Source organism: Aquarana catesbeiana, linkage group LG08, assembly GCF_042186555.1.
Source record: "Aquarana catesbeiana isolate 2022-GZ linkage group LG08, ASM4218655v1, whole genome shotgun sequence".
Classification (NCBI taxonomy): domain Eukaryota; kingdom Metazoa; phylum Chordata; class Amphibia; order Anura; family Ranidae; genus Aquarana; species Aquarana catesbeiana.
In genome coordinates this window covers 78,316,795-78,341,237 of record NC_133331.1, presented here as the reverse complement: position 1 = coordinate 78,341,237, position 24,443 = coordinate 78,316,795, and the positions used below count along the sequence as shown (strand labels likewise).

At 43.9% G+C, this 24,443-nt stretch overlaps 1 protein-coding gene across 1 annotated transcript in view; it reads left to right on the top strand.

Moving 5' to 3' along the window:
• Positions 1-1,459: 1,459 nt before the first annotated feature.
• The window catches only part of PDE6C (phosphodiesterase 6C), a 138,870-nt gene continuing 115,886 nt past the window's right edge, over positions 1,460-24,443 (top strand). Inside the window, exon 1 of the mRNA XM_073596026.1 lies at positions 1,460-2,101. Coding sequence (XP_073452127.1) covers positions 1,625-2,101 — 477 coding nt within the window. The 5' untranslated portion in view covers positions 1,460-1,624. The remainder of the gene's footprint in view (positions 2,102-24,443) is intronic.

Genomic DNA, 24,443 nt, shown 5'->3' with positions numbered 1-24,443 from the left:
CTTATCCCTCTTCAAAGTGTTCACTGTGTCCCATAGCTTTCTCCTGCTCTGTTCTTCTGTTATGATAACGTCTGACAAGTTCTCTGTCAACTGAGATAAAGCCTGAGTTTTGTGTTGGGAAGGATGCTATAAATAGATTAGCACAGAGCTGAACGATTCAACCAACAAAGCTGAAAGTCTCTACCTATGAGGAGAGGGGTGTGTGCCTTTCCTCCAATCAGCTGTCTTGGCTGTATACCCAGGCTTCACTGCAGTGCTGAACGGGAAGAGAAAATTTCCTAACACTATCTGAACTTTCTGAAGAATATATAAAGCTGAAGACAGCAGACATACATGTAAAACTGTAGGGAGGTTTGTGTCATCTCTGTGTATCATCTGAGGCTATTCACTTCACTGGGTATATGCGAGGGTTTACATCCACTTTAAAGTGGTTATAAAGCTAAAACATTATTTACCTGAATGCATACAGGTAAAATAACATTTTACAACTTGCAGTGCTCCCCACCTCCCTAAATACTTACCACAAATGATCCAGCGCTGTGCATGGCTACATCTCTTCCCTCCCCGTTCTCTCTCCTCACAGGGACTGAGGCAGCAGCGGAAACCATTGGCCCCTACTACTGCCAATCAAATGCTGTGAGGAGGAGATGGGGTCGAACCATGAGTGTGTCTATAGACACACACAGCCTGGTCCGGGATCGAGCCCACATGTCTGCCCCCATAGCAAGCAATTTGTTATGGGGGCACACGGAGAAGAGGACAGGGCCACTCGGTGCAATACCATTGTACAGAGCAGATATCATGTTTTTTATTTTATTTTAAAAAATTTACTTTACAAACACTTTCAATTGGGCTTGGAGCCTTAGGACCATCATGATGGTCACACAACAAGCATTAGCAAATTGACAAGGCAGCAATGACCACTCCATATTTCTCTCAGGAAAGGTTTACTTTGAAACACAAAAATATATTGCTGCATCATGGACAGGTAAGTTGCTTTCTTCCTTACTAAATTCTGTGTCTTGTCCGCATACTGCCTAAACTATTTCAACAGTCGAGTCAGAAGTACAGTGGTGGTACACACATATGGTAGATGTGGGTAAACCAATGGCCTTGTACAAAGGAAATGTAGGTCTTAATTATCAATTAACCTCCTTCTGTTAAAGGATTTGGCTTTCTAATATGTGATTACGTCTTCCATTCACAAATACCTAAGTCAGCTGTGGGACCCCACCTACTGTAACTGCTGAATTAAACAATGGCTGAAAACAAGATGCACGGTTTACATGACAACCTTACACGGGAGCACAATTTGATCTAAAAACAGATTGATCTGTCTAAAATCATTCTTCTGGGATTTAGGAGCTAAAAGCACACCAGGGGTTTAGTGTTCTGACATCTGTTCAATTAGCCATCTTCAGAATCCTGCACTAAGAAGACACTAAGCCAGTGCCTTCTGTCAGACTTCAAGAGGCTTGGCCAGGTTTTTTTAAGCTCTCAAAGATACACAAGTGTATAGAAGATGGGCAGAATGACCAATATGCTATGAAGTTTGTGGTCAGTAGTTAAACATTATAATTGTAAATAAAAGCCATGCTTTGTTGAGAATATATTCGAGAAGAAGATGGGGGATTTAAAGAAAGAAGATGTTGAAAAATACTTGGAAAATAATCCTCAATTTGCCAAGGAATATTTTGATAGGAAGTTGAGAAGTGAGGCAGTGTCATCTTTGTTTAACCACAAACAGCAGGACCTCAAAGATGGAGTTTCATTCCAAGAGCTGGCAAAACTGGAAGAAGCCAACATTTTGATGGAGGCGTTGAGGGAGACAGAAGATGCCAGTAATGTGGAGAAAGCCATTCATAAAATCCTCCAAAGGCTGGCACTTCTTATTCAGGCTAGCTACTGTAGTTTCTTCATATACAGATCTCGGAACGGGATTCCAGAGTTGGCTACTAGGCTCTTCAATGTCACCAAGAACTCAAAATATGAAGATAATTTTGTGACTCCAGAGAGTGAAATTGTTTTTCCTTTAGACATTGGTATTGTGGGATGGGTGGCTCACACAAAGAAGACCTTTAATGTACCTGATGTGAAAAAGGTAGGTGGTCAGTCTAAGACAAACACAGAAATTGATTAGAAAGTGGCTTTTTAGTAGTTTTACATCTACTTTATAGAATAAAAGGATGTGCTTGTTTCCAAAACTTGTACACAGTGAATATCCTGTAAAAGGGGTGAAAGAACCATGTTTTTAGGTCTGGCCTGATATTGTATGTCTAAGGCAGGTCTCCTATGGCCTGATATTTGGTATGAGTAGGTTGATCTAAAAATTTAACTTTAACATGTAAGTGAAGGAAGTGTTTGGACATCATTGTTCAATGTTCTAGAAATGAAGCAAATTCTACTATCTGTGGAGATATTAAGATATTAAGAATGCACATATCTCTGTACTGTTTTTGTTAGCAACTGCGCCACTGGGGCAACAATTACCCCGAAAAAGCTATGGGCTTGGTGGTATTTGCTAATTTAGCTACTCAGTTGCTGTGCTATTGGCTTTTATCATCATATTCATGTATCAGGTCACAGGCATCAGAGTTAAAATATTTTCCCTGGCATACTCTATTTTTTTTTAAACAAATCTATTAGGCTTGGCTAACACGAACTTAAACTAATTTAAATAAAGTATTTTGCAACTTATCTTCACTGGGGTTTTGCACTTTAATAACTGCAGGTTCGTGTTATAATTTGATTTAAGGGTGCATTAATGAATTAATGAATATATTATTTATTTTAAAGCTTATTCAATAGAGTTTTGCAAAGAGAACTTGTAAAGGGCATCATCCCAGGGCATCTACTCAAAAATCATCTTCTAAATGATAATGACAATTGTAATTTGAAATTTGGATGTTGGCTATTGGTTACTACACTTTGAACAGTGAGATGCACCACAATCTTAAGTAGGTCTGATTATGCATGTATTCTCAATATATAATAAATTGACAGGAGATTATTTTGTGAAATGGCATCACTCACATACTTCTCTGGCATCTATCTTTGGTAAAACCCAGAATTATTTTTTGGCAGCATTACAAGAAGTACAAAGAAAATCCCTGCTTTGGGGTCCAAGAATATTTCTACTGCTTGTTCACTAGTAATGCCATCATGTTAAATCCTGTACAGAATAGAACATTTGTATTTCCTTCATACCAGTTTTTTTTATCCTCTAGTCTGCTCTTGGAGCATGTACATAGTGCAAATTTACCGAATATTGTTGAAGATGCTTTAAGAGCTAAATGAAGCAATTGAAGGAACTTGTATGAGATTTTGTAAAGGGCTCTGGTTTGAGCACTGCACCTGAGCCCTACAATTTATAGTCATACCTTCAGGACACTCTTGTTGACAGTCTGTCACAAAATGTTCACATCGATTAGATGTGATCTACATTTCAGAGAACTAAGGGTGTTATGAGGACAGAGATATCTCTGTACTGCATTTACTGGCAAGAAAACATGTGCTCATCACCCATAATATCAATGGGAAAGGAGGGCAGATCAAACATAACTAAGATGAAAAAAATAAAAATAGGTTGAGTATTTGGCTTGTCAAGTCAACATAACACACGTGATAAAAACAAGTATATGTAGCAAGCAAATAATCAAAAGTATTTCTTAGCTCTTCCTTTAAAAGCCATTCCCTTCAATTCAGCTAGTGTGAAATGTATCTTTATATTAGGTTGGCACACACTATTTACATCCTGAAATCAGACATTTAGTAGGAAAGCTGGCTCTTTAAATTGATGAGCAGGAGGAGGCAGTACTTAGATGAGCTTAAGGCTCTGTTTCCACTAGTGCGACTTATTTTGCGACTTGACACATGTCAAGTCGCATGACAAGTCAAAACCCATGTATTTCAATGGTCCCCGTTCTCATTGGTGCGACTCAAGTCGCAGCGACTCGAAAAAAGGTTCTTGCACTACAGGAAGGAATGTGCTCATGGTGGGCATTTTCCAGTTTGGTGAGGGTCATTGGTAATCCAAAGAACAGGCAAAGATCTGTACATTGGCAAAGAGTCTGCAGGTGTCACCCTTCTTTTGCTATGCAGTAATCTAGTATATAGCCAGGCAGGAGTGCAGTGATCACGCCATCACAAAAATTGTGTGTTTTGACCAATGTATATACAGTATCTCACAAAAGTGAGTACACCCCTCACATTTTTGTAATTATTTTATTATATCTTTTCATGTGACAACACTGAAGAAATTACACTATGCTACAATGTAGTAGTGAGTGTACAGCTTGTATAACAGTGTAAATTTGCTGTCCCCTCAAAATAACTCAACACACAGCCATTACTGTCTAAACCGCTGACAACAAAAGTGAGTACACTCCTAAGTGAAAATGTCCAAATTGGGCCCAATTAGCCATTTTCCCTCCCCGGTGTCATGTGACTCATTAGTGTTGCAAGGCCAGGTGTGAATGGGGAGCAGGTGTGTTCAATTTGATGTTATTGCTCTCACTCTCATACTGGTCACTGGAAGTTCAACATGGCCCTTAATGGCAAAGAACTCTCTGAGGATCTGAAAAAAAGAATTGTTGCTCTACATAAAGATGGTCTAGGCTAATAAGAAGATTGGCAAAACCCTGAAACTGAGCTGCAGCACAGTGGTCAAGACCATACAGCAGTTAAACAGGACAGGTTCCACTCAGTACAGGCCTCGCCATGGTCGACCAAGCGTCATATCCAGAGGTTGTCTTTGGGAAATAGATGAATGAGTGCTGCCAGCATTGCTGCATAGGTTGAACGGGTGGGGGGGGTCAGCCTGTCAGTGCTCAGACCATACACCACACACTACATCAAATTGGTCTGTATGGTTGTTGTCCCAGAAGGAAGCCTCTTCTAAAGATAATGCACAAGAAAGCCTGCAAACAGTTTGCTGAAGACAAGCAGACAAAGGACATGGATTACTAGGACCATGTCCTGTGATCTGATGAGAACAAGATAAACTTATTTGGTTCAGATGGTGTCAAGCGTGTGTGTAGCAACCAGATGAGGAGTACAAAGACAAGTGTGTCTTGCCTACAGTCAAGCATGGTGGTGGGAGTGTCATGGTCTGGGGCTGCATGAGTGCTGCCGGCACTGGGGAGCTTCAGTTCATTGAGGGTACCATGAATGTGAACGTGTACTGTAACATACTGAAGCAGTGTATGATCCCTCCCCCCTCGGAGACTGGGCTGCAGGGCAGTATTCTACCATGATATCGACTCCAAACACACCTCCAAGATGACCACTGCCTTGCTAAAGAAGCTGAGGGTAAAGGTGATGGACTGGCCAAGCATGTCTCCAGACCTAAACCCTATTGAGCATCTGTGGGGCATCCTCAAATGGAAGGTGGAGGAGCGAAAGGTCTCTAACATCCACCAGCTCTGTGATGTCGTCATGGAGGAGTGGAAGAGGACTCGAGTGGCAACCTGTGAAGCTCTGGTGAACTCTATGCCCAAGAGGGTTAAGGCAGTGCTGGGAAATAATGGTGGCCACACAAAATATTGACACTTTGGGCCCAGTTTGGACATTTTCACTTAGGGGTGTACTCGCTTTTGTTGCCAGCAGTTTAGACATGAATGGCTGTGTGTTGAGTTATTTTGAAGGGACAGCAAATTTACACAGTTATACAAGCTGTACACCCACTACATTTAGCAAAGTGTAATTTCTTCAGTGTTGTCACACGAAAAGATATGATATAATATTTACAAAAATGTGAGGGGTGTATTCACTTTTGTGAGATACTGTGTGTGTATTGATTTTATATATATATATATATATATATATATATATATATATATACTGTACACAGTACTGTGCAAAAGTTTTAGTAACGTGTGAAAAAATGCTGTACATTAAGAATGCTTTCAGAAATAGAAGTGTTAATAGTTTATTTTTTTTATAAATTAACAAAATGGAAAGTAAATGAACAGAAGAGAACTCAAAGTCAAATAAATATTTGGTGTGACAACCCTTAGGCTTCTAACCAGCATCGATTCTTCTAGGTACACATAGTGCTTGGCAGATAGGTCGTGGCAAACATCTTGGAGAACTAATCACACATCTTCTGTGGATGTAGGCTGCCTCAAATACTTCTATACGTCTATTCTTGTAATCCCAGACAGACTACATGATGTTGAGATCGGGGCTCTGTGGGGGCAAAGCCATCACTTCCAAGACTCCTTATTCTTCTTAACACTGAAGATAGTACTTAATAACTTTGGCTGTATTCTTGGGGTTGTTGTTCTGCTGCAAAATAAATTTGGGGCCAATCACATGCCTCCCTGATGGTATAGCATGATTGATAAGTATCTACCTGTATTTCTCAGCATTGAGGACACCATTGGTCCTGACCAAATCTCTAACTCCATTTGCAGAAATGCAGCCCAAAACTTGCAACGAACCTCCACCATGCTTCAGCCTTGCCTTCAGCCCTTCAGAGAACAAACTGCCTCCTGCTGCAGCCAAATATTTCATATTATGACTCATCAGTCTAGAGCGCCTGCTGTCATTTTTCTGCACCCCAGTTCCTATGTTTTTGAGTTGAGTCACTTAGCCTATTTTCCAGGTCAGATGTATAGCTTTTTGGCCACAATTTTTCCATGAAGACCACTTCTTGCTAGACTTCTCCAAACAGTAGATAGGTGTACCTGGGTCCCACTGGTTCTCGCAAGTTGTGTGCTGATGGCACTGCTGAACAATATGTGGTTTTCATCTACTGCATATGCAAGTTTCCTTGGCTGACCATTGCATCTACGGTCCTTAACATTGCCCGTTTCCTTGTGCTTGAACAGCACATCTTGAAACCCCAGTCTGCTTTGAAATCTTTTGCCTGGGAGAGAACTTGCTGATGCAGTATAACTACCTAGTGTCTTGTTGCTGTGCTCTTTCTTGCCATGGTGTAAGACCTGTGACTTTCTTCCACAACCTCACCTTATTAGCAGAGTTTGGCTGTTCCGCACCCAGTTTTAAGCCTCCTACACAGCTGTTTCTGTTTCACTTAATTACTGTGTTTCAACCTGCATATGAAATTGATGATCATTAGCCTCCGCTTGTTATAATTGGTTAATCATACACCTGACTCTAATCCTACAAAATCCCTGACTTTGTGCAAGTGTAAGACTAAAGACAGAACAATGTCAGCACCTATCCTGCATGCTTGACCCAAATCAGTGACTGTCTGGTTTGCAATGATCAAATAATCAAAGGCTCCCTTTAATGGTTCCTCTCACAGACACTAACGATGGGGCAGTATTCCTCCCACTGACACCAACGATGGGACAGGCACTATTCCTCCCCCTAATACCGAATATGCATTGTTTACTCCTACTGATGCCAGGACTCTTTCTACTTCCACTGGCAACAGTTCAGCCCCCCTAAGGTCTGAAGGACAGTAAACTGGCTCTTTGTTTAGAAAGTTTGGAGACGCCTGTTCTAATGTAGAAAAGGAGGGCTGACAGCTCCTCTTTCACTTTCATATGACCTAGTATGTTACAAAGAGAGGAGAGAGGCACAATTTGGGCGTAAGGATTTTATGGTGGAAAGGAGCAATGTCTTTTACAAATACGATCTGGTATTCAGCAACTCTTGTACTTGTAGATGTAGATGTGCACAGCGTGATAGTTACAATATTGCAACAGCTAGGCCATAAAGGAGGTAACACTTAAAGAGGAGCTCCAGGCTCCCCTCAAAAAAATAAAAGTCAGTAGCTCCAAATACTGTAGCTTCTGACTTTTAATATAAGACACTTACCTGTCCAGGGATTCAGCAATATCCTCACCCAAACTGATTCTTCAATTGGCTGCGGGTGCAGGCGCCAACATCTCTAGTAAGGGAAACAGGTAGTGAAGCCTTGCGGCTTCACAGCCTGTTTCCTACTGCGCATGCGTGAGTCGTGCTGTGCCTTGTGAATGCTCCTGTAGTCTTCTGGGACCTGTCATGTGTCCCAGAAGACTGCGGAGGAAAGGAGGGGGCTGAACTTCCATCTCAGATCGCCAGAAGTGGGAGCGGGTACCTGTCAAAACCAGGTACTCGCTCCCCCCAAAAAGTGCCAAATGTGGCAGTGGAGAGGGAAGAAGTGCAAACAAAACCTTTAGGGTGGAGCTCCACTTTAAAGATAAAGAATGTTTTAACCAAAGGAAATGATTGTGTTCTCAAGTAGAGATTTTTAGATATGATGGAAAAAGAAATGTCTTTGGTCACAATATTTTCAACAAAGAAAAAGGGAACAACTTTATCACTTCCTAAAGCGATGTTGTTGCTATAGTAAAGTTTTCGAGCAAAACCTACCCTGTAAAGGAAGGCGGTACTTACTTACCTAATCATTTTTGTGAAGAATGGTCCCCCAAGGTTTGCTTGGAAACCAACACTTCCTGGAGTGCTGACCTTCTGGATCTCCCACAGTTTTCTTTAGTTCTGCCTGCTGTCCTTCATGGCATTGCAGAAGACAGTAAAGTCATGGAGGCCAGCAGGAGTAAGAGCTGTGGGGGACTTCAGAGATTTACAATACCAAAAGCGTCAATTTCCCAGTAGATTTCAGGGATCATTCCTCAAAAACAGAGCAACATTCAGTTTTGTGGGTGATAGTAGAAGTACTGTAAGTGTATATTTTCTTCTTTTATAGGGCATGCTTTGCTTGGAAAGTTTACTATAGTGACTTTAAAGTCAAAACCGTTGCTTTTAATTTTGGACAGGGTGAAGATAAGTTAGAACCCCTATCAGGTTTTCATCAATCTCTATGCCCCATTTAGGAGATTTAGTCTCTCAGTTTGTCCTGTTGACCATTATCATTGGAAGAGAAAGTGATGGGAAATCTAAAATTGTATAGTTCTCACCAGAACAGGAGGTGACTGGTAATCTTCCAGCAGAGACACCCTTCCTTGTTACAACTAAGAAGATAGTTCCCATACTTTAAAGACACGTCCTATCACTTCCTACTGTATCTCCAGGCCAGAAATAAAAGGGAAACTGTCTATCAGGACACATACAGGATAACAAAGTCAATTTTGTCTTTAGATACAATTTAAGCTGTCTAAGTGGCTATATACATTAGAATTGGAATAAACAATCCCTCAAACAATCCATTCAATTTGTATCCAATGTGGCAGGTGCTTTTAACTTTAAGAAGTTGTAAATGAGATCAATCATACTTTACTATGTCTGGCCAGCTATCCCACCTGTAACTTCTAGTGAGAGATTTGCCAATGTATTGGCTTTTACGGATAACTGATACATAATTTGCCTGTTCATGTTCCCATTTGATTGGCACAATCTTCTTTAGGTTTATTAACAAGCACTGTTTGGTGTGAGGGCCTATCCAATTGCATATAGGTCACATAGTCTGTGAATGCAGTTGTGTTGTTAGAGCTTAGTAGTTGCTTTCTTACTTGGTCCCCTGTGTTTAGCACCTTCCAAGGCTGTACTTAGGATGTTACCAGAGGCGTATCTAGTGAAAATGGCGCCTATGGCAAGACCTGAAACTGCACCCCTGTCCAGCACCCAAAAATTCGGTAACATCAGCACCCATAAATACAGTAACATCAGCACCCATAAATACAGTAACATCAGCACCCATAAATGCGGCCTTACCAGCACCCAAAAATGCTGTGCCATCGCCTCTGACACTGTACAGAGGTAGAAAGGGAGTAGAATCACCAGCGACCGGGTGCTCTAGGCTGCTTAGTTTGCCTAGTGGTAGCGCCGGCCCAGTCTGCTTGGCACACACGCAGAATTGCCCATGATGACTTTAAGACCCCTTTCACACTGGAGGCATTTTTCAGGTGCTACAGCGCTAAAAATAGCGCCAGCATAGCGCCTGAAAAAAGCCTCAGCTACAAACCCAGTGTGAAAGCCTGAGTGCTTTCACACTGAGGGCGCTGCGCTGGCAGGATGTCACAAAAAGTCCTGCCAGCAGCTTCTTTGCAGCGGTGGAGGAGCGGTGAATACACCTCTCCTCCACCGCTCCTGCCCATTGAAAACAATGGGGCAGTGCTGCCATACCGCCGGCAAAGCGCTGCTGCAGCGACATTTTGTGGATTTAACCCCTTTTTTTGCCCGCTAGCGGGAGTTAAACCGCCCCCGCTAGCAGCCGAATAGCGCTGCTAAAACAACGGTAAAGCGGCGCTACAATAGCGCTGCTTTACCGCTGACGCCCGGGGCGGCTCAGTGTGAAAGGGGTCTAAGTCATCATCATGTGCGTGTGTGTGTGTGTATGCCAGGCCCAAGCAGAAGCAAGTAGCCAATCAAATATAGTGCTCAATATGGATTAAATAAATATGCTTAGCCATTGATATCATAAATAAAGTGTAATAAAGTGATTTGTGCAAAAGCAGGTACTACTAACACAAATCACTTTTTTACACTTTATGATATCTATGGCTAAGCATATTTATTTAATCCAAATTGTTTGAGCACTATATTTGATTGCTTGCTTTGAAGTTGGTGCTGGTTACTGGTACACATGCACAAGATGATCAATATCATGGTGACAGGTGCTGTACAGTACTAGTACCTGCTGCTGCTGCCTGGGGGGGGTTCAATTGGTTTTCTACTCTGATGTCTCTTTCTTCTCCTGGTCGCCAGCCTCCATGTTCCCCTATAGACAGGCCCAGATTAAGAGCATCATGGGCCTGGTGCTAAGGATGTTGGTGGGCCTTTTTATGAAAATAAATAAAATGAAAACGCAAACAATTTTTTGTTAAATTTAAATTAAAGAGAGAGAGGGGGGTGAGAGAGAGAGAGAGAGAGCGAGCGAGAGCGAGAGCGAGAGAGAGAGAGAGAGAAAGGGGAACAGAGAGAGGGTGAAAGAGAGAGAGGGTGGTAAGGGGTGAAGGGGGTGAGTGAGAGAACAGGGTGAAAGAGAGGGGATGAGAGAGAGAGAGGGGGGTGGGAGTGAGGGGGTGAGTCTGTGGGGGGCACAGCATAGTACATTACACGGGGGGGGGGGGGGGTATAGCACAGTACATCACATGGTTGGCACAACACATTACATGGTGGATACATGGATACAGCACATTTAATGGTGGGCACAGCACATTACGCAGTTGGCACTGCCCAATACAGCACATTACAAGGTAGGCACAGTACATTATATGGTGGGCACAGCACATGACATGGTTGGTACTGCACAACACAACACATTGCATGGTGGGCACAGCACATGCACACAGTGGGCACAGGACCTTATATGGTGGGCACAGCACATGACATGGCAGGCACAGCTGAGCACATTACATGGTGGGCACTGGACATTACAAGTGGGCACTGCACAGAACATTATATGGTGGGCACAACACATTATATAGTGGGTACTGCACATAGCATGGTGGGCACTGCACAGCACATGACAAGGTGGGCACTGCATGACACAGCACAGCACATTACATTGTGAGCACAGCACATTAAATGGTGGACACTGCATATGACATGATGAGCCCTGCACACCACATTCCATTGTGGGTACTGCACGGCACATGCCATGGTAGACAATGTACAGCACATTACATGGTGAGTACAGCATATTACATGGTAGGCACTGCATGGTGCAGCACATGACATGGTGGGCACAACACAGCACATGACATGGTGAGCACTGCACAGCAATTTACATGATGGGCACTGCACATGACATGGTGGGCACTGCATGACACAGCACATTACATGGTGGGTACAGCGCATTACATGATGGGCACTGCATGGCACAGCACATGACGTGGTGGGCACAGCGCATTACATGGTGGGCACTGAATGGCACATAAGATTACATGGTGGGCACAACACACTACATGGTGGGCACTGCATGGCATAGCACGTTTCATGGTGGGAAATGCAACTGCACATTACATGTTAGGAACTGCACATGACATGGTGGGCACTGTTGAACAGCACAGCACATTACACAGTGGGCATAACACACTACTTGCTGGGCACAACACATGGCAGGGTGGGCACAGCATAGCACATGACATGGTGGGAAGTGCACATGACATGGTGGGCGCTGCACATTACACGGTGGGCACTGCACATTACATGGTGGGATCACTGTATGGCACAGCACATGACATGGTGGACACTGCAAATTACATAGCGGGCATTGCAAGGCACAGCCATGACATGGTGGGCATTGCACATGACATGGTTGGCACATCACATGACATGGTGGGCACTGCACATTACATGGTGTGCAATGCAAGGCACAGCACATGACATGGTGGGCACTGCAAGGCACAGCATGACATAGTGGGCACTGAACATCACATGAAGGGCAATGCAATGCACAGCACATGACATGGTCAGCACAGCGCATTACATGGTGGGCACTGCAATGTACAGCAAATGACATACTGGACACAGCACATTACATGGGGGGCACTGCAAGGCACATGACATGACATGACATGGTGGGCACAGCACATTACATGGGGGGCACTGCAAGGCACATGACATGACATGGTGGGCACAGCACATTACATGGGGGCACTGCAAGGCACATGACATGGTGGGCACAGCACTTTACATAGTGGGCACTGCAATGCACATGACAGGACATGGTGGGCACAGCAAATTACATGGGGGCACTGCAAGGCACATGACATGGTGGGCACAGCACATTACATGGGGGCACTGCAAGGCACATGACATGACATGGTGGGCACAGCACATTACATGGGGGGCACTGCAATGCACATGACATGGTGGGCACAGCACTTTACATAGTGGGCACTGCAATGCACATGACAGGACATGGTGGGCACAGCACTTTACATAGTGGGCACTGCAATGCACATGACATGGTGGGCACAGCACATTACATGGGGGGCACTGCAATGCACATGACATGGTGGGCACAGCACTTTACATAGTGGGCACTGCAATGCACATGACAGGACATGGTGGGCACAGCACATTACATAGTGGGCACTGCAAGGCACATGACATGGTGGGCACTGGGCACAAGAGAGCACATTACATGGGGGAAGCAGCAGTCTGTCCCCTAGCACAATAATTACACAACATCCCCCTAACAAATGTACTGACCTTATTATAACAGCATGTGAGATGTCCTTCCTCCCGGGCTCCTGCTGGATAGGACATCAGCGCCCCTCCCCCAGACACTGAAGATCTGTGTGAGTGAACAGATCCTGTGATAGGAGTCAGGCATCGGCAGAGACAGGACTCGGCTGCACTGACTTGTCTCCTCCATGTGTGCACAGAGGGCTCCTCTTCCTTCAGGAAGGCACACAGGAATTGACAAGCCACTTCCATGGGCCTATATTGAGGGAGGGGCCTGGAGCTGCAGCTCCACCAGCCCCTATGTTAATCCGGCCCTGGGCGGAGCATTAGGCTCTGCCTCCGCCAGTTACTCTATCTCTGCGTAGATGACCCAGGGGCGGTCACTCTGGCCAGACCAACTCATCGGCCGTCAGGGGGGGCGCCTGTCACTGGCTTCCCTCCTGGCCTCCTCACTTGCTAATTTGCTGTGCCGGCGCTGCGCTCCAGCAGGCCGGTCGTGGTGCCGGGGACAAGAGTATAGCGGGAGGCGGCCGCGAGAGGACTTTATTTTTTGTGCTTTTTTGCCGCCCCCCCCCCCCCCCCTATGGCGCCCATGGCACTTGCCATGGCTGCCATACCCTAGATACGCCTCTGGATGTTACTAACCCAGATAAACAGCTAGTGAGAACTAACTGTAATTTTCTAGGACAAGAATACCCTGAAAGAGGATAAAGCTGTTGAACCATCACAACTAGCCACTTCTGCTGTGACATGGAATTAACATCAAAGTAACCAGTTGAAGGCCCAGCAATCAGTAAATTGAAGAGCAGTGACATGGTTGTACAATACACTATGATGTGTTTGCTTCTTAGGTTGCCTATCTATGCTCTTGTGTTAGTAAAGTATTTCATACTTTGGATAAGAGTCTTGGCACTGGACAGCATGGGATTTTCATGTCTTAGGGGCTTCCAGGTTTCAAACGTGTTCACCTTGAATACTAGGAAGATACTAAACAATCCGACAGGCTTAAACAAGCTTTTCTTCTACAATTACATATAAAAAAGTAGTTCAGTGAAAGATAGCAGGAAACAAATGTTTATTAATACCACTGTTGCCTGCATGCTAGCAATATACAAGCAAATGTATGGATTCACAGCACATTTGCCACAACCATTCCACTTAATTATTGCACAGGCCTGCAGGGGAGAGACACCTTGCTGGCCTGTTCTCACACAACCGCATGGGGTGTCCTTAGGTAGTGCTTTGTGTCTAAGTGTTTTGTGTCTAATGCAGCACACATGATGATTGTTAGGTAGATACAGGAGCGCTGGCTGCATTGTCCACTGCCCAACAAGAGTGGCATAATTGTTTCTCCAGATACTTGTCTCTTAGGCCCCTTTCACATGTGGCGGACTCTGGTAGCGGATCTGCCCTGCTCACCAGGGAATCTCTCCGCTGATCCCCGCGGGAGGAGGCGGAGCAAAAAGTAACCCCAACAGGGGAACAACCGGAGGACTGACATGGCTGTGGTGCGTGTGAGTATCCCAAGGAGTCTCACCTTGTCCATAATGGACAATCATTAACTCCAACGCCTGTGGAGTTAATGTTTGAGGACCTGGCCTGGCCCATTGGTGAGTATGGGGTCTTGTTCTTAGACCGCTCTGACCGCTCACCTTCCTGCCAATTTTGTGTAACATACATTTATTTGGTTTATTGCTTGTATTGCAGATACATTAAAGCATTTACCCCTGAAGAAGCCAGCGTGGTCTTGCGAAACGCATTGGGTACTACTGATGCCCGTATAATTTGGATGTCTGTATACTGTTTTTTACAATCTATGTACCAATGCATGTGGATTGTTTCCTCTTCACACTGTATGTACACCTTATCGGCCTGTCCATTATTGCTGTTGTGTCGCAGCATGACAAAGTTGCAATAAATATGCATTTTTTATATACTCATGGTATGTTCATTGGCTAACCATACTCACCTCATCTAAAGTCCCAGGGCGATTCCTATGTAATTACATGCTGACTAGAAAGCACCTGCCCTGCACACCCTCCTCTTTTCCTTACTCTCCGATCCCCCAAAGATGGCTGCTGGTATGGGTGCTTTAAGGGAAAAAATGATTCACAATGCAAACGTTTTACTTTATTTGTGCTGCGTTGACTTGCGTTTTACATGCATTGACCTGCTTTCCATTAAAATGCATACATGTTTTATTTTAATGCAACACAGCAATGTAGTATGAACAGAACACATAAAAAACAATTGTTTTGTACATGTCCTTGCATTGACCTGCAATTTACAGCCGCGCTAAAACGCAGATCAAAATAGTAATGTGAATTATCACTAAACTGCAAGGAAAGGTAGCCTGTGTGATCTCCAAGACATTCCCTTCAGAGCTTGCACAGGGCTGAGGAATCTCTCCATGCCCTATGTGTCAGGGCTGGGCCAGTCACCAAGCACCAATGCTTTTACATGAGATGAAGGGGAGTAAGTCAGATGCTCTTCTCTATACCGTAGTATTTCTCTTTGCTCCCAGTTACTAAATAAAAAAAGGTGAGTATACAGTACATTGCTGGGGAGGGGCAATAAAGGAGAAGTACAGCCAAGGCTATTTTGGATGTACTTCTTCTATGGATCACAGGAGTGCTGAACTAACTGAACCATTTTCAGGGACAAAGCCTGCTGTTGGCTTACGTCACTCAGCTGGTCCAGGCATGGGAAAGATCCCAACTTTGTAGTCGGGTCCACTCAGAACCCTGGACCAACAGTTGGCTCAGCTTCTCAGTGAGCCGCTGAGAGACTGAGCCAACCGCTCTCGCCCCCTCCACAGCCCATAGCTTCAGTGAGCGCTGGAAGGGAAGAGCAGAGAGCCGGTGACAGTCACCTGCTCTCTGCAGGCTGAAGACAGAGAACGAAGCGATCAGCAGTCTTCATCGCTCATCTCTTGGTCTTAGAGGTGGCAGGGGACAGCTACAATTTGGATCAGTGCTGCAGCCATCTAGGTGAATACTTCTCTTTTAAAGAAAATCTGCTTCTTTGCCTTGCATGGGCAAATAGATGAGGATATGTTTGCTCCATAGTATAATTCACTGTGGTCTCTCCAGTGCCTAGAACGTCTCACTAGACTGAGAAGCAGGGCTTTTTTTTAGCTGGAACTTGGTGGAACTCAGTTCCACCACCTCTGGCTCAGGCCCTCTGCTCCCTGCTCACCACTATCATTTGTAAACAAAAAAATCCGGCTTCTGTGTTTACAAGTGACAGCTTGTCTCCCAACGGCTCCCACAGATCTGATCTCCTGAGAGGCTCTCAATGAGTGCAGGATCGGTACAAGGGAGTTGCAGGTGCCCAGGGTGCAGTGCGGATGCCAACACCCACACTGGATGATCTTCCTGCAAGTGAGAGAGGTGGAGCCATCTACAGTGTGCAAGGAGGTACTGGTACTGGTTATTTAATGCCCCTTTAGAACCCCCCCGGTGAAATTTGACGACACCCACTATTTGATGGGGTCCGAAGGGGTGTGCGTGTGTGGGGAGGGGAGGGTTAGGGGGTCGTGGTTGAGTTCCTGCACCTATTTTCTGAGAAAAAAAGCCCTGCTGAGAAGAATATACTTACTAACAATGATCAGGCACTAGGTAAAGTAATCGCATTTGACCAACCAAATTTTGGGGAATTCTTCTCTGGTGAATCTTTAAATCTAGCTGGAGTGTTGGTCTGTGACCAATATAACATTAGTATTAATAAAGTACTCAAATGGTTCTCCAATTTAATGTTGGCTGTCTGATAAGTTTTCTGAATGTTCTGAGGCTTAGTGCCCGTTCACATCGGGCTGATTTGACATGCGATTTGACATGTCTATTGCCAGGAACGGCACCATCCAAATCGGTGCAACGTCGACTTTGCGGCACTGCACCGATTCTCAAAAGTAGTTTCTGCACTACTTTTGGCGACTTCGGGGGCGATTTCAATAGGGATCTGTGCAGGAACCCACACAGATGTCTCTGAAATCGCTCCCAAAGTCAGACTGAAATGTGGGTTTTCAGCTGAACTCGCACGATTTCAAACCCGTCCTCAGTGTGAACATGGTCTTATGGTGAGTGAAGCCACTGATCCTGTAGGCTGAAGGCATCCAGCAGGGGTGGTTTGGACACTTTTTATTGACATCATTGGAGAATCCCTGTGAGAATTTGCCTAATTTCTATGCGCTGACCTGATAAGGTGCACCATCTGCACTTGAGGCATATACTGTGACATGGGTAGCTCAGTTCTTGCACTCTAGGAAACACTAGACTAAAACATTTTGTAAATTGTTTTGATTGTCAGGAAGCCAATGTTAGCACAAAACCCTTTATTAGATTAAGGAACTGAAAAATGATTATATTATATAAAACCAGAACCGACTCAATACTCTGACAGTTGGAGACATCATATCTTTAAACAGCGGGGACTTTTACTATGAGAAAAATATTGGGAAATGCTACATGAAAAATATGAGTGGAGCACCTAATTCATCTTGGGAAAGCAATGCCTCATAATGACTCCCTATGATGCTGGCTCTGTATAAAAGCATTCTTCAGTCTTCAGGGATTGGACTGCTTTGTGTACCATATGTTACTAGTATGCTGTTGTTGGTAATGGCACTGATATACAATATCTTAGTCACCAATATAGAGCAATCTCACATAAATGGCAGAAATGTCTTGATATGGTTTCTTTGCATTACTGGAGAGGTATTGTGGCTGCATATTCAATTAATGATCTTGAGACTTCTAATATTTTTCCAACAAATCGTGTACCTATATTTTTGTTTTTATATAATTGATACCATGACAGGTGCAGGCCTCTTTCTGCGCTATCCGCTGTAACCCCTTGTTAGCTGTACTGAAGTCTGCAGGCTCACTGATATTTGCAGAACTTGTCCGAACATGTCGCTCGGCACCGACTGTGCCTGAGCAATTGGGAGCAGGTGGCATCTGACTTGTTATGTGGTTGCCTTGGGTAAGAATAAAGTCTATGGCACGTATTTCTCTGTAAATAGCAGGATTAGGACAGTCCCTTCCGCAGGCACCTGCTGGCTTACCCCGATCACCATGGGCAATAGTAGAGATCTTCAGGCACACTTTACTGTAGAAGCATAAAGTCACTTGGTCCAGCATTAGCAGATCGCTGGATGTATTTCTAATGCATGGGCGTGATCGCTCGCCCTGGTTGCCACGGATGACAGCATAAAGTAAAGTCACTGAAAAAGCATATAGCTACAAGTGTCCATCCCAGCCGCGCTTGGGGCAACTGGGTAAGCAAGGCAGCAATAACTTGAGCGGCAATTCTCGCTGGTTGCTACGGACAACTTGGTTTTTAGAGCAACAGTCACAAACAGGCAGAGCACATAAGTCCTTTCCTGGTGCAACCCCTCTGGTGGTCTTTGGAACAAGACACAGTTCCCTGGCTCGATGAGAAACTCTAGGACCAATGGCCGGCAGGTTACCCATTGGCAGACAGATATCCTGAATGACTCCCCCAAATGTAGTGCTACCCCCGTAGGAGCCGCTGGTAAATATGGGTATCTCCTACCCTGCACAGCTACACACACAAATATTCCATACACACCGGAGTCAGGAATCAGTCCTTGCAGCTTTGTTTTTGTATTTTATTAGGGGAGTTGAACTTGGATAGGGAATAGGGTTATTATGGGATGCCAACTTTATCAGCACAGAAATAATTCTTCAGGGACACAACTATATACACACAGCATATACACTTCTTCTTTTATACCTCCAGCACAATCTTGCTTGTAGAACTACATCTCCCAGGACCAGATAGCACTGAAAAGTTGATCCAACAAAGAGGCAGATCCAGAGCAAGTGCCCTTTGAAGGCAGGGACCACGGGCCCCTTTGGTAGTGTAGCAGAAAAGAGGTCTTAATGCTTAGCTGTCCTATTCCTGGGGCTACTGATCCCAGTACCACCTCTTCAGGCACTGCCAGCCCACCTGGCTGCAGCTGCCCCTTTCATGAGCCTTCCTGGCTACATCTTCACAGTCCTCCCAAACTGACTCTGCATCCATCCCAGACTGCTTGCACCCAGTCGCTTCAGGCATGCCTCTCAGTCCTCTGACTGCAACACTCACAAGCCCTCCCGGCTGTCTTCCTCCCTGGAGATATTCTATCATCTCCTTGCTTCCATTCCTCCTGGTCACCCTCTTTGTGTTATGAAGAGGGGTCCCTGCCGCACCCTAGCCCAGGCCTGCGTTCATCCCATCCCAGACTAGGGGGTTACTCTCAAAGGCCCCTGGCAGCCTAACACTCCATCTTCCACCCGAACTCCACTGCCCCAGCTGGGCTGACCCAGAGTATTTGAGGGGGCCTGCCCCCTGCCAACCCATCTGTTGGGGATTGGTCAGGGCCCTCATGAATACCCCAGGCAGCTCCTCCTCTCCTCCACTCCCATCCTTCTAGAACCTTCTAGAAGTAGGGGGGGACTCATAGATGCTGCCTGTGAGTCATACCAGCCTCCCTGAGTCACTCAACCCTGACCCAGAAAAGCACAGAGGCTTGGCTTTGCACAATAAGCCTATTTGTGCTACAGTTTTGTCAGCAAAAACCTGTCACGGAGCACAGAATTATATGCATATTGACTAGTTATGTGTTGCATTTTGTCATGTTATAAACAAATATATCAGGCGGCAGCTATAGTATAACATCTAATGTAAAGAGGTGTAAAGATTTTTGGATTTAAAGTGATTCTAAAGATTTAAGGTTTTTTACTTTATTGCATTCTCCAAGTCCAATTTTGACCCAGGGCTTTGCCCGAGAGCAGCGCCTCTCTCTGCTCTCTCTCTCCTCACAGGGCAGGTTGATAACAGTGGGAGTCTTTGGCTCCTGCTGCTGTCCATCAAATTCTGACATGGCAGCAGTGGGCGGGGCCAAGCCACGTTGTCTGTGCCTATAGACATAGTCAACGGTGCTTGGGATTGAACCCGCGGTGGAGCCCCCTTAGAAGAGGAGGAGCCAGGAGCACCAGAAGGGGACCCCAGAAGAAGTCGATCAGAGCTGCTTTGTGCAAAACTATTGCACAGAGCAGGTAAGTATAAAAAAAATTCTTATTTAAAAAAAAAAAAAAAGCTTTAGATTCACTTTAACATTTATAGTTTATTGTACTTACTAGAAAAAAGGTCTGAAAGCTGACTGAAAACTGAATAAAGGAAGAGGGTTCCTTTTTCAAAGGATACATTGAGGACCACCATTACATTAATTCCTATGGTTCGGAAGGATCTTACACAATACAGTAATTATTGCACAATTTCATTGCTAAACATAAACTTTAAACTGTTCACAAAAATCCTGGCAGTTAGACTTCAGCCTCTAATTCAAAAGCTCATCCCCTTGGATCAAGTTGGCTTTATGGGGAAGAGGGAAGCAAAAGACAGTACAACCCGAGCAATAAAAGTCATACATTGGGCGCACATATGCTGCATCATTGTGCATCCTGCAACCATCCTTTTTTCCCCACAGATGCCAAAAAGGCTTTTGACCGCGTTGACTAGTCATACTTAATAACGGTTCTATTGGACTGAATGTGGTTTTACTGGACTGAATTTATCTGTTCTCCTGAATTTTGTTTGTTGGCAGGCTCCTAAGCTTGAAAACATTTGCCAGTCCCGGCTACAGTCCCCCTGACTCAAGCTTTCGCTATCGTGTTACCCCCCCCCCCCTCAGGTTTTTTTTTTGTTTTGCTCTCTTACTGCCACTAGGCCAGCCTGGGCAGTTTAGAGGGAGCACTGGAGCCATGGGTTGCTACACTCTTTTCAGTCATGCTGTTTGGTTAGGCTAGATATAGTAATGGTTTCAGTCCTATGACCATGTGAATCGGATTTGGTCCCAAAGGAAGAATCCTCACTCTATTGTACACTATATTGTACACTGTAAGTTTTGTCTTGCAAACTTTGCATTTTGGGCCTTTGATAGTCCTTTGTATTACTATTGTTTTTAGCTCTCTTGGAGACTGTTTTTTCTGTAATGTCTTTTAAAACAGAATAAAAATAAAAAATAAATTAAAAACTAATGGAAGCCTGAACAAACTAGGACAAAAAGTGCACAAAAAGTGCAGTATAAATCTTGAATTTTTTTTCATCTTTTTTTGTGAAGGAATAAAGTTGCCCATGTACATGTACTCTTTTAATGAAAGGTTGTATTCAGTGTATTTCTGTGGCTGTACAGCTGATATCATTGTGGCTGGAAGTCCTTGTCTTATTCAGACCCACAAGCCTTTGGTGATCTGCAGATAATCCTGCTAAGTGCATAAGGCTGATTACAGGAGTAAAGATCAAGTATAATCTGTGTACTGCATAATGTCAATCAGTAATATTCACTCAGGGTTGAAATACACTTTGCGTTACCACAATGCATATTATGTGTGTTATTGCAGTTCAATGCAACACAGCTCGGATGCACATGTGTTGCACTGCACCGCAATGTGCACTGGCACACGACTGTACATTGTTGCATGCTGCATTTGGAAAAAATACTGCACGTCCATATATTGGTCCATTCCTATGTGTTGGCATTTCATTGAGAATAATTAATCGGCCTAAACACTACACATATTAACATGTGACATAACATGTGTTAAGGTGCGCATGTAAGGAAGTAAAGTTAGGTGATTCTGTCCCAAAATATTGTGGTAATAAGAAATTATGTAAATGGGTGTTAGGTGCCCTTTTAGACAAGGTCTTCCTGTAGTGATATAATGAGTGGAGTTAGTGCCCATATATATGCCAGGTTGGAAGGAGCCTAGTGCAGTTGGGGCATGGAAGCCAAACACCCCAGAGATCTAAAGATGTAATCAGCTATTGTAAAGGCCCTGGACGGGGCAGGAGGCCTCTTGTGAAATAGTCTAATACCCAGAAAAGTCAGCTGTAGTCATCCTGTCTCATGAAACATGGTTTATGTGAACTGGGATCACGGTCTAACTGAACTGGGAGTGGGATGCAAAAGGCCTTTTAGACCAGGCTAGTGTGCTCTGTGTACTAATGACCCTGGGAATTCTATTGACACCTAGGAGCAGTGTACAGAATCTAGAGGTACAGCTGTAGGAGTAGTCCTGTCTCTGGAACAACATGAAGGGAGCCATGAGCTGGATGCATAAAGCTCTCTAAGTGAGTACTAATGACCCTGAGAATGAGAGTAACATCAGGAAGCATACCAGGCTGGGTAGAGCTATATAGTGGGACACAGAAAGACAGATTGGTATACTATAGAAGGCACCTTGTTAATCTTGGCTGACAGGGCAAATCTCGGTTTAAATAGAGCACAATGATACAGATAGAGTATACAGGGAGTTGGGACCCAACACTGTGGTGCTTCCAAGGAGAGTTACTAAGTGAGATATTAAGACACATACTAAGTCAAGATGGCTTATCAGTGATGTGTAATGTGCAGCTTTCACAATTGACTGCTATGGTCCGTCCACTATATGTGATTGGCGATGTATGCCAAGAGACACCAGTTAGTATGTCTATGTGATGTGTCATTGCCATCTTGAAAAACAACAGTAAAGTGCAGAACCCTCAAATTTGCGTGGAAATTCCTTCCCTGTAAAAACAAAGGCTAATGGCTGGGGAGGCCTATGGCAAAGAGTTGGCACAATATGGTAAGAACTACCAGCAGAGTGTTGTAGTCTTATCCAAGAAGTGGGAGGGGGCTTGAGTGATTTGATGCCAACAGTTCAGTGCACAGTAATGGACAAGTGTATATGAGTTCCTTAAACTATCTATTGGGAACCTGATGGCTTGCAGCTAGGAAACTATAACTCCCAGTTGTGCTGTTAATTGCTGAACTTATGGGAATTGGCCGCTGGCCTCATGCACACAGAAGTATAGTGACTGCCTCTATCGTAAAATCCCTGGTACTTTCACTCGTCCAGGGAACAGCAGATGTTACATACAGCCACTCACCCAAGTGATTAGCTGTACATGGTTGTGTTTGAGTAAACGCTAATGGCTTGTGCATCTGCATTTACCCAGAGATTTCCCCTTACTTACTGTTTTGGTGACGGGTGCTACCTGGGACAGGACCTGAGGGGACATTAACTCAAACACTGTTAAAAACAAATCTATTCAAGTAAATTGGGAAAGGGTTATAACCTGTGACTCCATTGGTTGACTTTTTCTTTTTTCCTGTGCTAGCTAGGAGACACCTTGAGAAAGAAGAAGAAATTTAAAGTGTCCTTTATAAACCTAGGACAGGAAGTAAAGGAAAAATAACACAGCAATAGAAAAAACATATTTAAAGCCCATCTCTGGCTTAAATGAACACCTTCCCTGTCCCTACCAGTACCCCTCACTCTGTCCATTAATTAAAGCTTTTGTAAACAAATACCCAAAATGGCACTGCAGTATTCTAAAACCAAAAGAATCAAACAAAAAAAAAAAAAAACATATAAATTGAGAAAATGAAAATGTTTTTGAGGGGGTAGGGGGGCCACAAAACCGGTCACTGCAGGTGACAATTATTTTAGGCACCTGTAACACATGCCAAAACATAAGCCAAAAGAAATGGTGCTGTAAAAAGAACATTCTGAACATTTTTTTTTTTTGCTTTAACTGTGGGATATGAATATCACTTCCCTAAACACTCTTTACCAGTTGGTTGTAATCCCTTTGTGTGAGACTGTATAAAGCAAAGGCACATCTGCCTGACCAATATACATCGTTGCTTTTATACTAAATGATATTGTAATTGTATGACATGTGTATTGTCTTCGATATAAGATTTAGTATCCATAACCAAAGGCAATCCACATACTTGCCTAAACGTGAAGGTAGCGAATCTATATGGGTTTCCCAGGAAAGGGTGGGGGTGGGGGGGGGGGGGGTTGTCAAACTCTTTTGCACCTTGGGCACACAGCAGATAGTGGGGATTTTGCTGGTAGATGGTATTAAATATTGTGCCTCTCTCTAAGACACAATTTTCTTCTTGTGACCGTTATTGACAAGAATTTTAATCTCTATTTTATACCTTTCTGCTGCAATGTGTAGAATTATTTGATAATTAACTGTTTCTTTCTCTGTTTCAAAATATTGTGATCAACTTGCTTTTATATCATCCAGGTCCAAGGTCAAAGTAATTATTAAAAATCAGAGGGTTAAAACTGAACAATTGTTCAATAAATTTGTGTTTGGTTCAAAATCTGTTAAGAAAAATTTTCTATTCTTCAGTTTCCTATTGTATTTTTGAACATTTACAAAGATCAAATTTATTACATCTGCTTGGGTGCAAATTTAAGATACTTATCCAATACTCGGAATGCAGGAATGCACCTTTACCCAAAACTGCTAAACAGAGATTAAACATCTCCTCTCCTATTTGGTACCTTCTTCCCCTGTACCTTATGTTCTACTCTACATCCCCT